Source organism: Canis lupus, chromosome 2 (genome assembly GCF_003254725.2).
Source record: "Canis lupus dingo isolate Sandy chromosome 2, ASM325472v2, whole genome shotgun sequence".
NCBI lineage: Eukaryota > Metazoa > Chordata > Mammalia > Carnivora > Canidae > Canis > Canis lupus.
In genome coordinates, this window is record NC_064244.1 from 34670343 (window position 1) to 34691429 (window position 21087).

General features: G+C 40.9%; 4 protein-coding genes across 12 annotated transcripts in view; all 4 read left to right on the forward strand.

The window, feature by feature from the left end:
- The window catches only part of LOC112658864 (protocadherin alpha-4-like), a 138782-nt gene extending 137750 nt beyond the window's left edge, over window positions 1–1032 (forward strand). The window contains 1 exon segment of the mRNA XM_049097434.1: window positions 958–1032. The gene's annotated coding sequence lies outside the window, so the exon portion shown is untranslated.
- LOC112658863 (protocadherin alpha-1-like) overlaps window positions 1–1037 on the forward strand; it is a 153431-nt gene extending 152394 nt beyond the window's left edge. The window contains 1 exon segment of the mRNA XM_035713870.2: window positions 958–1037. The gene's annotated coding sequence lies outside the window, so the exon portion shown is untranslated.
- Window positions 1–1038, forward strand: part of LOC112658858 (protocadherin alpha-3-like) — a 145998-nt gene extending 144960 nt beyond the window's left edge. The window contains 1 exon segment of the mRNA XM_025445118.3: window positions 958–1038. The gene's annotated coding sequence lies outside the window, so the exon portion shown is untranslated.
- Window positions 1–21087, forward strand: part of LOC112658873 (protocadherin alpha-C2) — a 162391-nt gene that overhangs the window by 127527 nt on the left and 13777 nt on the right. For all 9 annotated transcript variants that reach the window (XM_035713861.2, XM_025445133.3, XM_025445113.3 and 6 more), the window contains exon 3: window positions 958–1046. In XM_035713861.2, coding sequence (XP_035569754.1) covers window positions 958–1046 — 89 coding nt within the window. The remainder of the gene's footprint in view (window positions 1–957; window positions 1047–21087) is intronic.

Below are 21087 nucleotides of genomic sequence, written 5' to 3' on the forward strand. Positions count from 1 at the left end.
GTGAAAGTATATTTAATTGATAGTTGGGCTTCCCCCACTATAGTTCAAGATTGTCTGCTTCTGCTGCCTCATATAACCCCTTTAGACAATAGTATAAATTTTGTTTTAGTAACTTAATTTGCAAGATGAACCAATGTCTTTTTGAAAAGAATACTGATTCTGGTGATGATTTTCTTGTATGATGTTTACTCTTTGGATTCCATTTGTTTTTTCCTTCATTCATCCATCCCACAAATACATGAAGGTCTACTATGTGCTAGCATTATGATGTTTGCTCCATCCTTGAATTGTTTATGTTCTATTTCTGTTTGCCTCTAAGGGTGTCCCAGTTCATCTCTCCCTGCAATATCTGATGCTGAATTAATCTCTTCTGAATTGGGATCTGGGGGTGGTGGTGATAGACTTCCTCAAGTCCCAGGAAATATAGAGTGGGTTGTCTATCTATTAAGTAAAAGATACAGAAAGTAAAACAGAAAATAAGCTTAAGAAGTAATTGGGCAACTAAATTGGAATAATGCTATAGTTGTCAGCAAATGGTTTTCATGTGTTTTTGTCTTTGCTATAGATGACTCAGAAACAAAATCAGCAAGAGAGGCCTGGGGCTTCTGAGAACAAGCTCTCTTCATCTGCTACAGCATTAAGATGTTAAAACGGCATTAGCCCTCTGATGGGCTTCCTGTTAGATTTAGTGAACACCACGTGGCATTAATGACAACCAAAATTGCCATAAAGATAAAATGTGTTTATTGCCAGAATAGTATAGCAAGCAGTAAGTCAGCAGTGCTTTTGCTGTTTATGTAAGGTAACTGCTCAGCAGTAATTGCTTCAGTTCAAGTATGAGTAGAATGTGTTAGCTGGAGCCCTGCCTTCAGAGATGCATGTACTTTCTCTGGGTGGAAGGAGATCTGGAAAGTCATTTATGGTCTAACCATTATCTGGGTCTGTGTGTTTACTCAGCTCTGTGCACCTAGAGGAGGCTGGCATTCTACGGGCTGGTCCAGGAGGGCCTGATCAGCAGTGGCCAACAGTATCCAGTGCAACACCAGGTAAAGACCCAAGGTCTCTCTCTTCTTGATTGGGTTCTCAAAGGCAATCAGATGACTTGTTTTTTTAAGACCAAAAATGTTAATGGCTTTCTTTCTAGTTTTTCTTCTTTTCCTTACATGTATGACTTCCTTACATATATCCATGATTATTTTGATTTTCTACTTCATTTCCTTCAAGAATTGAAACAGAGACCATAAGGGTGTGTGTGTGTGTAAAGTTCTTTTGTAAAATAACCAGGCATCTTTCACGTGCTTAGGCTATCTGAGCCATGTGGAGAAGATCTGGTGTCTTCATTCACAGAGATGACACAGTTAGCAAAGATCTTTTGGTTGAAGACAATAGAAACCCATTCAAAGTGGTTAAGCAAAAGGGAAGGAGATACATAGAGAGATAAGGAGATATATACATAGACAGATGCAGTGGAGTTTCTCATGGAAGTGGAAAGTTATGAAAACCAAGGCACCACTCTCTTTGACTTCAAGTCAAAGTCAGATCTGCTTCTTTCTGCTTATCTACATCATTCTGCAGACCGATTTTTTACTGTCTTGATATGTACATTTGCACACATGACCATCTTACAGTTTCTTAGTTTAGAGGACCATTGGGGACTGATTCCTAATCCATACTTTCAGGAAATAGAATCTGCCAGATTGGACCAAAAACCCAATGGCTGGGTTTGATGAGAGCATAGAAAAATTCTTTTAATTCACATTTCCTTAGTTTCCTTATTCTGGCCTAATCAATAAAGTAATGTCATATAATAAAAAATATGGCTTTGTAGGCCCATCCCTGTGGTAGTTTTTTCAGAAAGGAAGGAATACAGAGACTGCAAATGGTGTCTATCATAATCCTCTATTAGTAGAACATCATGATGATGATAATAGTTACTAATTGTTGAGCCATAATCTACCCGGACATGTGCCGAGCACATTATATGTCTGATGTCTTTTATTCCCCATGACAATCTTGCAAGGGATTTATTATGTCTATCTTACATATGAGAAACTAGAGACACAGAGAGGGTAAGAAACATACCCAGGGTCATGTAGTTTGTAAGTGGCAGAGGTAGGATTCAAACTCAAGTGTATCTAGCTCCAAATCTACGTGTATGTAGCACTTATATTCCTAGCATGGCTGACTTGCAAGAATCCATCCAAATTCAAATACATACATAGATACATTACAGATGACATAAGTGTGCGTGTGAAACATTCTTTCCAAAAATAACCAGGTGCCTTTCAAATGATTCTGCTATCTGAATAACATGTAGCTAAGGGCCCATTTTTGCTGGCAATTCTAAGGACTTTTGTTGATTCTAATCAGCCAGCATTTGCTATTTATGAATGTTGCATGATTCAACTAAAAGTCACATTTGTAAAAAAAAAAAAAATACACAAATTAAAGCAATTCATTAGAGAGTTAATATTGCCAGATGGCAAGGAGAAGAACATTAAATAGTTCATTGACAAATCTGCAACCCCAATGCTAGTGATAGAGTGAAGAAGTGATGGAGGAGGAAGTGGTATTAGGCTGCCAAGTATTGCAGGATGGGAGGCATCTGGAATGGTAAGAGCCTTCCTGTGAAAGTGGCTACAGCCATGCCCTGCTCACCTGCCTTAATTTCAGGGCTTTTCTTGCTCTCACAGAGGCTTTGTAGGTCAGTCTGGTGAGTGAGCCAGGAACTAGGTTTTTTTTTTTTTTTTTTTTTTTTTTTTTTTTTTTTTAATTTTTATTTATTTATGATAGTCACAGAGAGAGAGAGAGAGAGAGGCAGAGACACAGGCAGAGGGAGAAGCAGGCTCCATGCACCAGGAGCCTGATGTGGGATTCGATCCCGGGTCTCCAGGATCGCGCCCTGGGCCAAAGGCAGGCGCCAAACCGCTGCGCCACCCAGGGATCCCCAAGGAACTAGGTTTGAATACATTTTCCCTTTCACGAGTGATGCTGGGGGAAGGTTGTATATTCCTAGGCAAATGTACAATAGGAACCATCTGCTGATTATTTCATCTGCCCCTGGCCCAGGTCTCTCCTTCAGATTTGAAAGAATGTTAGGAACCCATCCTCTGGACAGAAAATAAGGAAGGAGTCTCCACTACTTCCCTTACCTATTGTCTCAACCCGTCTTGTCTAAACCCTTCTTTCCAGGCTGTGATGGCTCCTGACTCATAAGTCACAGTCCTCATGGACTGAGCTGGACAGAGCTTACATCTTTCAAGTACTCATTCATGGATGACCCAACCATACTTTTCAACACCACTTCCCCACCAGTGACATGAAGTCAAAGGGATGTGCCTCTGCCCTCTGCTCTGTCCTTTTGACACTTTTAGGTTTTAGAATTCAAAATATGTTCTGCACTGTTAGTAGGGAATATGCAGGGGATCCCTGGGTGGCGCAGCGGTTTGGCGCCTGCCTTTGGCCCAGGGCGCGATCCTGGAGACCCGGGATCGAATCCCGCGTCGGGCTCCCGGTGCATGGAGCCTGCTTCTCCCTCTGCCTGTGTCTCTGCCTCTCTGTCTCTCTCTGTGTGACTATCGTGAATAAATAAATAAAATCTTTAAAAAAAAAAAAAAAAGTAGGGAATATGCATAAGGATCAAGATCATGATTTGGAATCAGATCTGAATTGAATTGCAAGTCCAGACTTCCTTGCTAGGTGAACATAAGAAAATTGTTTAAATTCATGTTTTCTTAATTATCCCATCTGTAAACCTGGTATAATGATAATACCTATCTTAGTGAGTTGCCATGATAACTAAAGAAGAAAGAAAGAGCTGAAAATAATGCTAGACATATAATATTAATAAGTGCCTAATTTTCTCTCTCTCTTTTTTTCCGGAATAGTTTTGTGCAATCTGTGATGTGGCCTTGGCTGATAACCTAGTGGCCATAATTCAGTAATTCTCATTTCTGGACCCAGATACCTCCCTCTAAGGTTGTCTGGATCATCCTGACATCTCTACAGTCCAGGCACTCTCCCTAGCCCCTATGCCAGCTGCCCTTCTGTAGATGGAATAAGGAGGCTTCATTAGTTTTGCCCAAAGAAAAGGAAACTCCTTCAAAAAACATGGTTGTTTCTGGTCCCAAGAGCCTGCCTTTCATTGATTCTTTTGCTTAGTGCTTCAGGATGAAGGTGCAGTTGCTTCCAGAAGGCTTCTTCCTGTTGCCTGGGTCTCCTTACACTTATGTCTGCAACCCCCACTAACGAACCACTACCTTCTCACACCTAAAATAGCTGTAGCCCCCTGCATGAAGACAGAGAGAGGCCTGCTGTGCACCAGTCCTCATTCACATGTCTTCTTGGAGTTGTTTTTCCTGCATTGATGAATTCTTCTGCTTTGACATTAAACTGTTCATTTATCTTCACAGTCCACAAAAAAACTAAGAGAAGATGTCTGAAAGGATCTCTGAAAGGATCAATGGGGACATCACCAGGTGATGTTTCCTGCAGGATTAACAAATCAGGCATCAAATGGGGTTAATCCCGATTACTGGCCCTGTTCTAGATCCAGCCTCTCCTCCGTGTGAGCAGACCTGGACTAAAAGGGCTTCTTCCTTAGCACCTTCCAAGGAGACTGAGCAGAGAAAGAAAATGGGCTGAGAAGGGAGAGCCTGACCTCCAGTTACAGCCACTTCTTCAGAGAGGGCTGTGTTTGTCGGGGAGCGGTATTAAAGGGCCAGTCAGTCACGTTTACAACTCACTTTATCAGGGTGAATGTTCTGAAGAGGTTTTAATGAGTGCCCTCTTGTGATCAGTTCCTAGAGAGAATCCCGAGAGGTTATAAAAAGACTACTAAAAAGACTGGCTTCAGGGCACCAGGCTGCTCTGGTAACTCTTACCAGTTCTTCTGGCCCCCACTTTCTACATTTCATTACCTAAGGCAACAGTAGATTATTTCTGGAGTGGGAAATAGTATTTTCAAAAGAGCTCAGGGAATTCCAAAACCACACAGCACTGCCAAAGATAACACTTAGGGCTTATCAGGGAAGACCCCAGGGGATCCGGGACTTAAGCAGTGAAAAGATTAATTAGGCAGGCAAGGTGACTAAGGCAGTGAGACTTAGGGGACCTCAGTTTAGAGTGACCAGACAGTGGTTCTCCAAGTACAATACTTGGAGCAGCCACACTAATTCCTACTGAATCAGAAATTCTCAGAGTTGGGCCCAGAAATCTGTGTTCAACCAGCCCTCCATGTTATACCGATGTACCCCCAAAGTTTAAGAACTGGTGTAGAATCAAGGGTAAATATTCCTGAGCTTGTCTGATATCTTTGAAGGCTCAGAAATCATGTGAGGAAGGCATCGACTTACGATTCATGCAGGAAGCAGTAGGCCTTTCCTTACATCAGAGAGAAAATCCCTAAGAATTCAGGCTCCAGAGTAACCCTCCTTTGAATTCTAGCTCTGCCACTTTGCAGTTCCAAGTCCTTTATTTAACTTTTCTGATTCCTAATTTCTCTGTAAGATGGAGATAATGGTAGTGTCTACCTAATAAGGTTGTTATAAGAATTAAACGAGATAATGCACACATGTTACAGAACCTAGAGAATAATGGTTGGTAGATGGCAATTATTTTTGTCATTTTTCAAGGTATGAGTCTACCTTTCACATTGAGAATTGAGGTCTGAGTTGTTCTCAGTAGTCTCTATTCTAGAGATTTTTCCTTTTTCTTTTTTTCTTTTTTTTTTTAAAGGATTTTATTTATTTACTTGAGGGATAGAGAGCGAGAGAGACAGGGTGAAAGAGGGAGAGGGCATGAACAGGGTGGAGGGGCAGAAGGAGAAGCAGACTCCCTGCTGAGCAGGGAGACTGATGTGGTCTCTGATCCCAGGACTCTAAGATCACAACCTAAGCAGGAGGCAAACACCCAACCCAAGTGAGCCAAGCAGGCGCCCCTCTAGATATTTTTCTTTTTTTTTTCTTTTTTTGATATTTTTCTTAATGAGCCTGTTTTTTGTTTTTTTGTTTTTTTGTTTTTAATGTTCCTGGCGGGTTGTTTTTGCCGTAGTTTGCCATATCTCTTTGTGGAAGATGGATACAATTTACACACCTTAGTTTTGTGGGGGGATTCAAGCTTTTATTTGTTTAGGGATTCCTACTCTCTGACAAAATAACTTTCCATGAAGGGGCTTTGTGTAGACTCCATCTCTGATTCTTCTCCAGAATGAAGCCACGATCTTTAAGTTTTTTGGAATCTGTTTAGGAGTGCTGCCAAGATGAATTTTTCCACTTCATGAGTGAGTGCAGCCTTAGGCCTTGTTTGAGAATTTAGAAGCTTGTTGTTGCACTAACCTGCTCGCCCTCAACTTCTGCTGTTGTCATGGTAATGACAATCCTGGGAGGTGTGTACAGATCCTTATTAGGAAAAAAAATGAGATCAGGGATCTGTGCGTGTGAGGCAGCTCCCTCATTGGCATCCTCCACTCCCACCTGCATCTCAGGGCCAGAGTGCCAGCCTGGCTTAGAGGTCTTTAGCTTAGAGGAACAGGAGTCCTTAGAAGATGCACTTTTACTTTCTGAGAGTCTGGTGCTCATCCTATCTGTTGGAGTTCTCTGTGTAGTTTATGTTTTGTGTTCTGACCTGGCCTGGAGAGAGAGAACAAGATAGGGTGGGAAAGGAGAGTTAGAATCTTCTACCTAGGAGAAGCTATGAAGCTTAAGTCTTTGCTGGCTTCATTCATTCACCTTTGCCTCCTCCTTAGAAGAACAACCTGCACTTTGTATTTTCAATGGTCATGTAAATAAAAAACTAGAATGAAAACTTTCCAGTTTTTTCAAAATTAAACATTTCTGCTTAATAAATAGATTCTGAGATAGTTCCTTCCCTCCACCCTGTGTTTCTTTCACCTCTCTTACTTTTCCTACACCATTTTTTCCAGGATTGGTTAGCTCTGGGCCAAATACAGTCAGGGTTGGGACCATGATACATAATAAATAGATTTCTTCCTTAAACATAGCTCCAAACAGAGTTCCTATGCTTCCTGAAAATACAGTCCCGTGTGCACTCCAGTGTATGTTCCTGGGCATACATTTAAAGGCTATAGTGAGGAGAGAAGAGTAGCAAGAGCTCTTCCCTCTGGCTCCATTTTCCTTCAAATCCCACAGATGCAGGCAAGCAGCTATGCAGGGTCAGGAAATGGTTACTCATTATAGTTCCTTAGGTTATCATCGATCCATTTAATGTGTCACTGGAGCATACAGTCTGGCCCCTAAAAATTTCATCATGAGAAACAACTTTTAAATAATGTCTTAGGAAAATAATACACATTTATCTTTCTTTTGTTTAAGAGTGTTGCACGGGACATGAGTTTCCAAATTATCTTTTCTTCTAGTGTTGTCTATACACCATAGTTTGTAGATAAACTTTTAAGCCCCTTATCCAAAGGGAAATTCAGGTTTCTACTGGGAAAATTCTAGTGTCTCAAAAGACCAAGGAAGGGTGGGAGTCACCAAGTCTGCCACCTGACTTGGCTCAAAGATGACAGGTTACCTGTGTAGCCTGGGAGCCCTGTGGCAAAGAAGTGGAGGGTGAGAGTCTATACTTCAGAAAGATGGCTTGGATTGTTTGATGTTTGGAATTCATGGGCATAGTGCCCCTCCCTGGGAGGTGCTTGGACAAAAAGGACCTACTTATAACCTGGGTTGAAGGCAGAGGAGAGCTAATGGCTTGTAATTACTTTAAGCTTTGTAGCTCTATCAAGTGTTGCATGAAGCCTTCACTGATTCTAGTAAACTAGAAATGAAAGCCTGTCCCCAGCAATAGCAAGGATCTTTAATGACAAATATTTTCAGAGAAACAGCCCAGATTCCAAAAGAACTTGAAATATTCATTTTCACAGAGGCTGTCAACTTTGAGTTGAGAAGGTCATTGCCTAATTCGGAGAAACATATTCAGGTCAAGCATTGGCTAGAGCCTAGGGGCCTCTAGGGAAGGGTCATAAGAGAGTTCATTGCCAGGAGACCTGTACTTGAGCATGTGGACTGGAGAGGAGCCTTTTCTGCCTCTGCATTTAGCGCTTGTTACTCACAGTTCACAGTGAAAAAAGCAGAGGGAGGGTGCCTGAGTGACTCAGTCGATCAGGGAGCATCTGCCTTCGGCTCAGGTCGTGATCCCAGGGTCCTGGGATTGAGCCTCACATTGGGCTCTCTGCTCAGCAGGGAATCTGTTTCTTCCTCTCCCTCTGCCCCTGCTCTTGCCATCTCTTTCACTCACTCTCTCTCAAATAAATAAAATCTTTTTTAAAAAAAAGAAAGAAAAGGAAAAGGAGAAGGAGCATAGATCATCATAGATCAATGCCATTCCACTCTTATCTCAGTAGGACCAAGAGTTTGCTCAGTAGTAGCCTTGCCTGGAATGGTCTATCTCCAGGAGAGGGGACTAGGTGAAGGATTGGAGAAGGCAGTCCTGAGGATGGCAGTACCGAGAGAAATAAAAGCAAAAAGGAGTATACCTGAAACTACTATAACACTGTATGTTAACTATACTGGAATTAAGAGAAAAGCTTAATCAATTTTAAAAAGTATGTTTGTACCAGTATGGAAACAGGAAATTGGGAGCTTTGTAAAAGACAGACTCACAGATGTAACTCTATAAGGTTAAAGTATAAAAAGGTAACTTTAAGTAACCAAATTTGTATCCACAAGAAAACAGGGATGATGAGAAGCTTATTGTTGTTACTAGAACTGTGGCTTTTGATAGCTGAATCTCAAATAGTGTACTTGGGCCTCTCAGTTACAGCTGCTAGTGAATATTGTAAACAACCAAACAAACTTTAAGAATGAAGAAAGTCTGAACAAACAAGTTTGTTGTTGATGGTGCAAGAAAGTCTGCCAGTTTGTGCTTACTTCCAACATTGGATCAACCCTGTGTCCAGAACTGTTGCTCTACACAGCATCATGGGCCAGGCTGAGTAAAGAGGTGATGTTTTTCAAGTCTTCTCTTTTATGTTTTTTGACTCTGCACTATAAATATAGTCATATCCAAAACACATGTGTCACATCTCTGTTCCCATAATCCTCTAGGGTCACCCAAAAGTCTGTAGCACGGCTGAAAGTCTCAGCCTGTGTGAATGATTTACATTACATGATGCATACCAAGCTGCATGTCAGAGAGTTTTTTGGGGGAAAGGGTAACACTAGAGATGTAGACAGCCCTGAGGTAGACATTTTGAGTCTGTGAGATTGGCTCTGTGTTTGATGATGCGCCATGGGGTACAGATAACTATTAACAAGGAAGTATGTATGGTGATGAGAAGGTCTTTGTTGTTGAAGTTTCAGTCTTTAAATCCTGTGCTGTTGCCCCCTATTGTAAAATAGCCTTTAGAATAAGAAAAAGGAAGACTTGCTAAGTTATTATTTATTGAACTGTGATAAGCACTTTATTTTTTTTTATTTTATTGGAGTTCAATTTGCCAACATATAGCATAACACCCAGTGCTCATCCCATCAAGTGCCCCCCTCAGTGCCCATCACCCAGTCACCCCCACCCCCTGCCCACCTCCCTTTCCACCACCCCTTGTTCGTTTCCCAGAGTTAGGAGTCTCTCATGTTCTGTCTCCCTTTCTGATATTTCCCACTCATTTTCTCTCCTTTCCCCTTTATTCCCTTTCACTATTTTTTATATTCCCCAAATGAATGAGACCATATAATGTTTGTCCTTCTCTGATTGACTTATTTCACTCAGCATAATACCCTGCAGTTCCTGGGGATCCTTGAGTGGCTCAGTGGTTTCGTGCCTGCCTTTGGCCCGGGGCACGATCCTGGAGTCCTGGGATCAAGTCCTGCATCGGGCTCCCGGCATGGAGCCTGCTTCTCCCTCTGCCTGTGTCTCTGCCTCTCTCTCTCTCTCTCTCTCTCTCTCTCTCACTCTCTCTCTGTCTCTCTATGTCTATCATAAATAAATAAAAATAAAAATCTTAAAAAAAAAATACCCTCCAGTTCCATCCAGGTCGAAGCAAATGGTGGGTATTTGTCGTTTCTAATGGCTGAGCAATATTCCATTGTATACATAAACCACAGCTTCTTTATCCATTCATTGGTAAGCACTTTATATGCATTGCATACTTAAGAGAGAAACGCATTCTTATTCCCATGTTTTAGATAAGGAAATTGAGACTCATAGGAATTAAGTAACTTCTATACATTTACACATTTAGTGTTTTTTGCTTACTGTTATATTTCCAGTATCAAGCAAGGCGTCTGGCACACAGTAGTGCTTAATATTTGTTAACTCATTAATGAATACAATGGCAAAGGCAATATTTGAAATCATGTCTGCCTGCTGGTGAATCCTGTGTACTTAACTAACACACTACTGATACTTTGTCTCACATACCAGATGATGGGAATAGTTTGGTAACTTGGAGAGGACTATTCATTGTCTGAGTTCCAAGTTGACTGTGGGATCTATGTTAGTTTCTCATTACTGTTATAACACGTTACCACAAATCTCATGGTTTAAAGCAATGCAAATTTACTACTGTACAGTTCTGAAGGTCAGAAGTTTTACTGAGCTAAAATCACAGTGGATTCCTGTTATAACAAATATCCACTTTCCTTCAGTCTCCAGTAACCTGTTTCTCATTTGCATTAAAGCTGTCAGTGACAGCCCCTTTAATGTCCAAATTTCTACTGACATTCTGTTCATAATGACAATTTAGGTATTCCCTGAGATGATGATATGTTCTCTCTAACACTACTTCTTTCTGAGTTTTCTCTAGCAGAGTCTTAGTATCTACTTTTCTACTAACAATCTGTTCCGGGTAAGCTAGGCACTTTATCTCATGCTTCTCAGAATTCTTCCAATCTTTGCCCATTACCCAATTCCAAAGCCACATCAGCATTTTTAGATATTTGTAACAGCAGGACCCCACTTCCAGGTTCCAAAATCTGTATTAGTTTCCCACAGCTGCTGTACCAAATTACCACAAACTAGATGGCTTAAACCACTACAACTTTATCATCTCATAGTTCTGGAAATCAGAAGTCCAAAATGTATTTCCCTGAACTAAAATCAAGATTTCAGCGGGGCTCCATTCCTTCTAGAGACTCTAAAGGAGGGTGTCTTTCCTAGCCTTTTCCAGCTTTTAGAGGCTGCCTGCATTTTTGGACTCCTGGATCCTTCATCTTCAAAGCCAGCAGGATAGCATCTGCAAATCTTTCTCTGACTCTGACTTTGCTACCTTCCTCTTTCCCTTATAAGGACCCTTGTGATTACATTGGGCCTACTTGGAACATCTAAGATAACCTCTCCATCTCAACTTCCTCAGTTTAATCACATCCGCAAAGTCCCCTTGCCATGTAATAGAACATTCACAGGTTTCAGGAATTAGGATAGCTGCATCTTTTTTTTTTTTTAATTTATTTATGATAGAGAGAGAGAGAGAGAGAGAGAGGCAAAGACACAGGCAGAGGGAGAAGCAGGCTCCATGCACCGGGAGCCCGACGTGGGACTCGATCCCGGGTCTCCAGGATCGCGCCCTGGGCCAAAGGCAGGCGCCAACCGCTGTGCCACCCAGGGATCCCTGGATAGCTGCTTCTTTAAGGGATCATTATCTGCCTACCACAGGGTCTTTTCATGTTCAGGCAGATGTGGCTATGTGCATCTGTGTGTTGTAAACTTCAGTAGAGATGAAGGTAAAATAAAGTGCATATTAGGAACAGGAAGAGCTTTGAGGAGAGTCCAGTGTGGACATGGCTTTGAAGGCTATTATTAATTGTCAGAACTTTGGTAGAGACTAATTAATCACCTCCCTTTCCCTCTAAGTCTTAACTAATTAAAAATAGATGCAAGGAGCCAACTGAGGAATCAAAGTTTAGAATTAGATTTATTATTGGTAAAGATGGTCTGGAGAATATGGCAGGACTTCCACCTCCCAAATACAAGGGAGGAAAATCAAGAATGGCAGACCACTCCCCTGGCAAGGAGTGGGAACTATCCTGGTTTGATTACCAAACAGAGCTAGAGCAGAGAGTGAAAAAGAGTTAGAAGAGAGGTATATCATGAAAAAATTGACTGTTAGTGCTAACTTTGTCCATCAAAAAGCACGAGCTGGTTGAAATGTGACTTATGGTAATCTCATGGTAATCTCCCCAATTGAACAAATAACTTTTCCTTCTTGGGAAGGGTAAGTGTGGAAATGGAGCTAAAGGCGAGAGCCCCCTTCCAAGCATATTCCCCATGGATGGAAGTATTGGTTGCTGAGTGTCTCTTTTCTATGGGCAGAGGTGAAAATGTGAAGACAGAGGAAGTGGTACATTGTTATGTTAAAAGCTAAAAGATATTGTTCTGTCCAAGGCCTAAGAGTATTTTCCCAAGAGTTAGCAGTCAGGAGAGGACAGAACTCTTTGGATCACCCACAGCCTGATCTGGAAGGAGTCAATTAAGGATGCCTAGGTGCTCAGCCATTGAGCATCTGCCTTAGGCTCAGGGCGTGATCCCGGAATCCCACAATCGAGTCCCTATTGGGCTTCTTGCATGGAGCCTGCTTCTCCTGTCTCTGCCTCTCTCTCTCTGCCTCTGTGTCTTTCATGAATAAGTAAATAAAATCTTTAAAAAAAAATTAAAAAAAAAAATTAAAAAAAAAAAAGGAAGGAGTCAATTAAAGGGTGTGGTAGCTAGTGGAAAAGTCACTGTTCTCTAGGTGATGCCAGAAGATAGGGATGATGCATATTGCCTGCCCTGTGTATGCATCTAGCATCCGTGTCTAGGTGAAGGCAGATTAAAACATATATTCAGGACTTCCCTGAAGAAGAAAGTACAGAGCCTGATTCGTGTGTATGTGTGTGTTGGGGGTCATGGGGAATTCAGGGGAGGAGATATACTTCAGTCAGTATTCACTTGCTTTTCCTGAGTGTGATGTCCTGAATCAGGACCATCGGTTAGGATGGTTGCAGGCCAAGGCTGTGCATACAAGGGACACAGGATTTGTTTGTTTGTTGTTTAGGAGCATTTTGCCTAACAGACCTAGTCTCATAGTAGCTACCTCCTTGAGACCCAGACAGGCTAGGCACCTCCAAAGCCGAGAGGCTCTCAGCACCCTCAGCAGCTCTGATGGGAGACCAGATTACTCCCCAGGCCTCTGACTATGATTAGGAATGAGACCTAGGACAGAACCTCCTTGGAGGCCAGCATCCCTTCTGCAGGGGATTGTGTCACCAAGATGTTAATCCAGCTGTTGTCATTGCAGTCTGCGGGGTTGTATTTAGTCAGTCATCAGGGCCACATCAGTTTCCCCCTGTTGAACCAAGGAGAACTTGATTCTAAATATTTGCTCTGGGGAAGCCCCGGTGTTTCAGAGGTTTAGGTGGCTCAGAGGTTTAGCGCTGCCTTCAGCCCAGGGCAGGATCCTGGAGACCCGGGATCGAGTCCCACATCGGGCTCCCTGCATAGAGCCTGCTTTTCCCTCTGCCTGTGTCTCCGCCTCTCTCTTTCTCTCTCTCTCTCTCTCTCTCTGTGTCTCTCATGAATAAATAAATAAAATCTTTAAAATATAATAATAAATAAATATATTTGCTCTGGGGAAATTTCTTTAGTAAGAATGAACTCTCTAAATCTAGGGATTTAGAGATATAAATTAGCCACCTTTGTCTTCTCTCACTCAGGGTTGCAACCCTGCATTTAGGATACTAACCCTTTAAATGGTTGTAATTTGAAGAGTACTAGGAAGATCCTCACAAAACCCACCTCACAGGCAGGTTCCTAAAACTCCACCATTAACCACCACCATAAGCATTCTCTTTTAGTTTTTATTTATTTTTAAAGATTTTATTTATATATTTGACAGAGAAAGAGCATTCACAAGCAGGGGTAGTGGCAGGGAGAGGGAGAAGCAGGTTCCCCACTGAGCAGGAAGCTTTATGTGGGGCTCAATCCTAGGACCACACCCAACCATGACCCAAGCTGAAGGCAGATGCCCAACCAACTGAGCCACCCAGGCACCCCCAGCAGTCTCTTTTAAATTCTTCATTCATCCATTCATTTGTTCATTTATTCTCTCTCGCTCTCTCACACACTCACAGACACACACGCACGTGAAGTACTAGAGTATCCTATCCAACAGTGCTTTCCTTGGCTTAGCTTTAATACAGAATTTGGTTAGAACCCTCTATACGGTCATTAAACAAACAGTAAGCACCTACCTAGGTCGGTCTGTAGTCTTGGTGATGCCAATATAATGTTAACACACAGTCCTGTCATCATAATTTAGTGGGGGAAGATAGAAATGTAAGGAAATAAGATAGAAATATTATAGTGTCATGTGATGAGGACCGTGATAGTGCCATGCACAGGCAAGGCCAATAAGAAGGAAGGAAGCTAGGACAAATGACCAGAGCCTATTCGTCCAGAATGGGACCCAATGTCCATCTATATTATAATCAATACAAACTACATGTAAATGTGATAAACTGGTCCACCTTTCCTGAGAGGGCCCCCAAAATTGTTTTCACAGGGCCTAAACCCTGCCTCAGCAACTCTGAATACTGGATGTTGTGGGACCCCAGAAGATGGAATTGGGGATTTAGGGATACATCTCAAAGATTGTGACATTTAATACTGGGTATTGAAGGATGGTAAGTAGGATGTGGGACAGGAGAGTTCTGGACAAAGTGAACAATACATGTAAAAAAAAAAAAAAAACCACCAAAAATCAGGGTGGCTCAGTCGGTTTAGCATCTGACTCTTGATTTCAGCTCAGGTCATGATTTCAGGGTCAGGATCTCAGGTTTGTGAGATTGAGGTCTGTGTCAGGGTCTGTGCATGTGTGCTCCTCTCTCTCTCTCTCTCTCTCTCTCTCTCTCGGTCTCTAAAAACAAAAATAACACCCCCAAAAAAGAAAAATACAACAAAAATCAGAAATATATAATTTAGTTAATTAGAATGAGTACACTTGGGTAGAAGGGATAGAGGACTGTTGGGAAATGAGATTAGAAAGGCATACAGGAATTAGATTTTGTAGAGCCTTTAACATCCTGCTAAAGAACTTGAAAGTTTCATCTGTTAACAGCGGAGAGCCACCAGAAGGTTGGTTGGTTGGTTGGTTGGTTTTTAAGACAAGATGCTCTATTGACCTCCCTTACCTCTGCTGAATCTTCAAAATTCATTCTATGATATGTCAAGACAACTCATGAGCTATCAACTTAGTGTTTTTCTCTACCTAAACCAAGGACTGGAAACTTTTTAAATTCCAGTAATATTAACATACAGTGTTATATTAGTTTCAGGTGTATAATATAGTGATTCAGAAATTCTATACGTTATTCAATATCATGATAATTATACTGTTAATCCCCATCACCTATTTCTCCCATTCTCCAACCTACCTCTCCTTTGGTTACCATCAGTTTGTTCTCTATATTTGAGTCTCTTATTTTATCATCCCTTTTTCTTTGTTCTGTTTCTTAAATTCCACATATGAGTGAAAGCATATAGGATTTGTCCTTCTCTGACTTCTTTCACTTAGTGTTTATACCTTCTAGATCCATCCATGTTGTTGCAAATGGCGAGACGATATTCTTTTTTATAGCTGAGTAATATTCTGTTGTACACATATACTGCATCTTTTATTTTATTTATTTATGTATTTATGTATTTATTTATTTATTTTTATTGGAGTAATTTGCCAACATATGCCATATCATTCAGTGCTCATCCTGTCAAGTGCCCCCCTCAGTGCCCATCACCCAGTCACCCCAACCCCCTGCCCACCTCCCTTTCTGCTACCCCTTGTTCGTTTCCCAGAGTTAGGAGTCTCTCATGTTCTGTCACCCTCACTGATATATACTACATCTTTTAAAATTTTTTAGGGGGAAAAATAAATAAATAAATAAAATTTTTTAGGGGCACATGGATGGCTTAATCGGTTAAGTATCTGCCTTTGGCTCAGGTCACAATTTCAGCATCCTGGGATCAAGGCCCATGTCAGGCTCTTTGCTAAACAGGGAGCCTGTTTGTTTCTCTCTCTCTCTTTCTCAGGTAAAGAAATTAAAATCTTAGGATGCCTGGGTGACTCAGTAGTTGAGTGTCTGTCTTCAGCTCAGGGTGTAATCCCAAAGTTCCAGGATCGAGTCCCGCATCGGGCTCCCTCTGCCTATGTCTGTGTGTCTGTCATGAATAAATAAATAAAATCTTTTTTAAAAAAAGAAATAAAAATCTTTAAAAAAGGTCTTACTGATATCAAATAAATAAATATAAAACAATTTTTTAAATGTCTTTTTTATCCATTCATCTGTTGATGGACACTTGTGCTGCTTCCATAATTTGGCTACTGTAAATAATGCTATAGTAGACATAGGGGCACATAGATCTTGAATAAGTGTTTTTTTAATCTGGGTAATACCTAGTAGTAGAATCACTGGATTAAATGGTAATTCTATTTTTAATTTTTTGAGGAAGCTCCATACTGTTTTCTACAGTGGCCACACCAGTTTTCATTCCTATTAACAGTGCATGAGGGTTCCTTTTTCTCCACATCCTCACCAACACTTGCTATTTCTTGTGGTTTTTTTTTTTTTTTAAGATTTTATTTATTTATTCATGAGAGAAGCAGAGATATAGGCAGAGGCAGAGATATAGGCAGGTGGAGCCTGTTGTGGAATTTGATCCCAGGACTCCAGCATCACGACCTGAGCCAAAGGCAGATGCTCAACCACTGAGCCTCCCAGGTGCCTCTTTGTGTTTTTGATATTAGTCATTCTGACAGATGTGAGGTGATATCTCATTGTCATTTTGATTTGGATTTCCCTAATGATAAATGATGTTGAGCATCTTTTTCTGTGACTTTTGGCGATCTGGATGTCTTCTTTGGAGAGATGACTGTTCATGTCATCTGCCCATTTTTTAATTGGATTATTTGGGTTTGGAGTGTTGAGTTGTATAAATTCTTTATATATTTTGGATATTGACCCTTTATCGAATATGTCATTATTTGCAGGTATCTTTTCCTATACAGTAGGTTGCCTTTTAGTTTTGTTTGTTGTTTCCTTTGCTGTGCAGAAGATTTTTATTTTGATATAGGCCCAATAGTTTATTTTTGCTTTTGTTTCCCTTGCCTCAGGAGACCTATCCAGAAATATGTTGCTATTGCCCATGTCAAAGAAATTATTGCTTGTGCTCTCCTATATGATTTTTATGGTTTCAGTTCTCACATTTAGGTCCTTAATCCGTTTTGAGTTTATTTTTGTGTATGGTGTAAGCAAGTGGCCCATTTTCATTCTTTTGCATGTTGCTGTCCAGTTTTCTCAATACCTTTTGCTGAGGAGATGGTTTTTTTCCCAGTGTATATTCTTGCCTCTTTTGTCAAAGACTAATTGACCAGATAATCATGGGTTTATTTCTGGGCTCTCAGTTTTGTTCCATTGACCTATGTGTTTGTTTTTGTGCCAATACCATCCTGCCTTAATTACTAAATCTTTGTGTGGTGTATCTTGAAATCTGGGGTTGTTGTACCTCAGTTTTGTTCCTTTCTTTTTTTTAAGATTTTATTTATTTATTCATGAGAGACAGAGAGAGAGGCAGAGACAGGCAGAGGGAGTAGAAGCAGGCTCTGCGCGGAGAGCCCGATGCGGGACTCGATCCCGGGACTCCAGGATCACACCCTGAGCTGAAGGCAGGTGCTTAACCACTGAGCCACCCAAGCATCCCTGTTCTTTTTTTCAAGATGATTTTGGCTATTCAGGGCCCTTTGTGGTTCCATACAAATTTTAGGATTATTCTAGTTCTGTGAAGAATGCTGCTGGTATTTTGATAGAGATTACATTAAATCTATAGATTGCTTTGGGTTGTATGGACATATTAACAATATTTCTTCTCCCAAACCATGAGCATGGAATAATCTTTCCATTTGTGTTATCTTCAATTTCTGAAGATATTTACTGGTGTCTTACAGTTTTCAGAATATAGGTCTTTCAACTCTAAGTTTATTCCTAGAGGTTTGTGTTTTTGTTTTGTTTTGGTTTATTTTTTTGGTGCAATTTAAAGGGGATGGGACTATTAATGTCTTTTTATGCTCTCATTATTAGTGTACAGAAATGTAACAGATTTCTGTATATTGATTTTGTATCCTAGATTTTTCAGTTCTAGTAAGATTGGAAACTGAGTGTCTAGAAATGTGGAACCAAAAGGGAGGTGATTACAGCATTTTTTGTAAAAAGGACTGTCCTTGGTAATGTTCTTAGCTAATTCTGGTGGCCTTGATCTGATCTTGCATGAGCAAATGTGTAGACTGAGGCCAGATTTGTTTAAATTTTGCCTTGGTTTGCTTCTTAAGGGAGGCAGCACAGCATTGCACAGGGCCTCAGGCTCTTGTTGGGCCGCTCAATCATTGCTCCTCAGATTTATTAGTGTGTAAAAGAAGAAAGACTCTTGGCTGCTCTAAGGATTCATTGAGACAGTGCGTGCAGAATGCATAGTGCAGTGCATAGCTCATGGTAAACATTTAAAAAAATGTTATCATTTACTCAGTTTAATATTCCTGGCACTTAGCACAACGCCTGGCACACAGTAAATAGGATTCAAAATGGTTTTGCTAAATTAAACGAAATGGTACAGACTTTAAGTACAAAGTGTGGGATAGTGGTGGTGGAAGAGGGTTTTCCCCAGATGACACTCCACTTCCCTTCTTCTACTGCGGTATTCTGAAGGTACCTCCATTTTATACCCTCAGTGCAGGGAGATGACTGCTTGTCTAGAAATGGTTGCTCAAGGCTCAGAAGTGACACAGCAACACAGAGCCTGGGATTGCTGCCAGAATTTAAGAAGCACAGATTGCAACAAAGTGAGGGGGAAGGGTAGAGATGAAAAGTTTGAAAACCCAAGCAGACACAGAAGCAGTTTTATTGTTGGGTGAAATGGTTGTGCCTCAGTTTCCAACAGGCAGAATGAAAACTGTAGAAAGAGTCCCTGTGGAGTTGTGGTGCTGAAGGAGGGGCCCAGGGCAGCCCGGGTGGCCCAGCGGTTTAGCGCCCAGGGTGTGATCCTGGAGACTCGGGGTCAAGTCCCATGTTGGGCTCCCTGCATGGAGCCTGCTTCTCCCTCTGCCTATGTCTCTGCCTCTCTCTCTGTCTCTGATGAATAAATAAATAAAATCCTAAAAAAGAAAAAGAAGGAGGGACCCAGGAGCTCTGGGGTCCCACCGAGGCTGCTTCATGGGGTCTTGGTGCTTAGAAAGGCTTCTTTGGTTTAATATTATGCTATTGCCATTTTTTAGTACTTAATAATTTTTTACGGGCCCTACAAATTATGTAGCTGGTCCTAGATCCAAACTATCTAGATGTTTTGTTTCAGCTAATTTTTCAGCCAGTTTTTGAATTTGCGGCTGATTAAGTAGGGGCTGGGCTAGTCATCTTTTTAAATCTCTCTCTGATTTAATTATAACAGGCCAAAAATTGTGACAAATTAAATCTGTGCAAAACTAAAATAAAATGACTAGTACCTTACCTCCTATCTCCCGTCACACTCCCAGAAAGTAACTACTACCAACAGCTTAGTGTGTATCAAGTTCAAAAAAATGTAAAATAAAACATGTAATTATATTGTTGATATGAATATTAAACCATACAACATCACTGCATGAAAATGTTTCCCTCAGTCCCACTCCTGCTCGGTGGAGCAACCACTGTTAACAGTTTTGTGGGTATCCTTAAAATATTTTTGTAAATTAATAGACTTTATTTTTTAGAGCAGTTTTAGGGGGATCCCTGGGTGGCGCAGCGGTTTAGCGCCTGCCTTTGGCCCAGGGCGCGATCCTGGAGACCTGGGATCGAGTCCCACGTCGGGCTCCCAGCATGGAGTCTGCTTCTCCCTCTGCCTATGTCTCTGCCTCTCTCTCTCTCTCTCTCTCTGTGTGTGACTATCATAAATATATAAAAAATTTTTTTAAAAATAGAGCAGTTTTAGGTTCACAGAAAAACTGAGTGGAAAGTACAGAGAATTCCCATATGGCCCTGTCCCCACACCCACACAAGCGTTCCCCACTATCCATGTCCACCCCCACTGTGGTCCATTTGTTACATTCGATGAACCTACAGTGACATGCATTGCTACCCAAAGTCAATAGTTTACACTCGGATCTGCTCTTCCAAATATTTTTCAAAATAATTTTTTGTCACATAATTGATTATACAAATTTTTTTTTTTTTTAAGATTTTACTTTTAAGTAATCTCTACACTCAACATGGGGCTTGAATTCTCAACCCCAAGATCAAGAGTTGCATGTTCTTTTGACTGAGCCAGCCAGGCACCTCTGAATATTTTTTGCTTATTAAAAAAAGTAGGTTTTTAGGGACGCCTGGGTGGCTCAGTGGTTGAGCTCTACCTTTGGCTCAGGGCGTGATCCCGGTGTCCCAGGGCATTCCAGGATGGAGTCCCACATCAGGCTCCCTATGGGGAGCCTGCTTCTCCCTCTGCCTGTGTCTCTGTTTCTCTCTGTGTGTCCCTCACAAATAAATAAATAAAATCTTTAAAAAAATAAAAAATAAAAAAATTTAAAAAGTAGGTTTTCAAAAAGTACAATGAGATGTTATGCATGTTAATATACAGCTTTGTTTTTTAACAAACACCTTTTCAAATCAGTACACGGAGACCCACCTCATTTTTTTAGCTAAGGACATACTATATTGTATGCCTATATTATTATTTATTTATCCAGTTTCTTATTAGTATCTATGTTTTTTAAACAATGCAATATACATTTTTATATATTTTAGGCACTACACAAGTGAGATTACTGGATTGTAGAGTATGAAAATACCAAATTGGCATGTTCTAATCTAGGATTGGACTGCATGTGTTTTACACTTCCCTCTGACCCTCATCCCTAGCTAGTACTTTATTATATGTCACTAGCACTTAAGGATCACACCATCAAGGGGCTTAGCCCTCAGGCTTGAGAATACTGGAACAGAGATATGAGAGAATTTACTTGTGAATAATAATAGTAATGGCTTACCTATATTGTACATTTAAACCATGTTTTGTTTACTTAAGCCAGGCACTGTTCTAAGCACTTTACATGTATGATCTCCTTTACTCTGTGTAACCACCCCA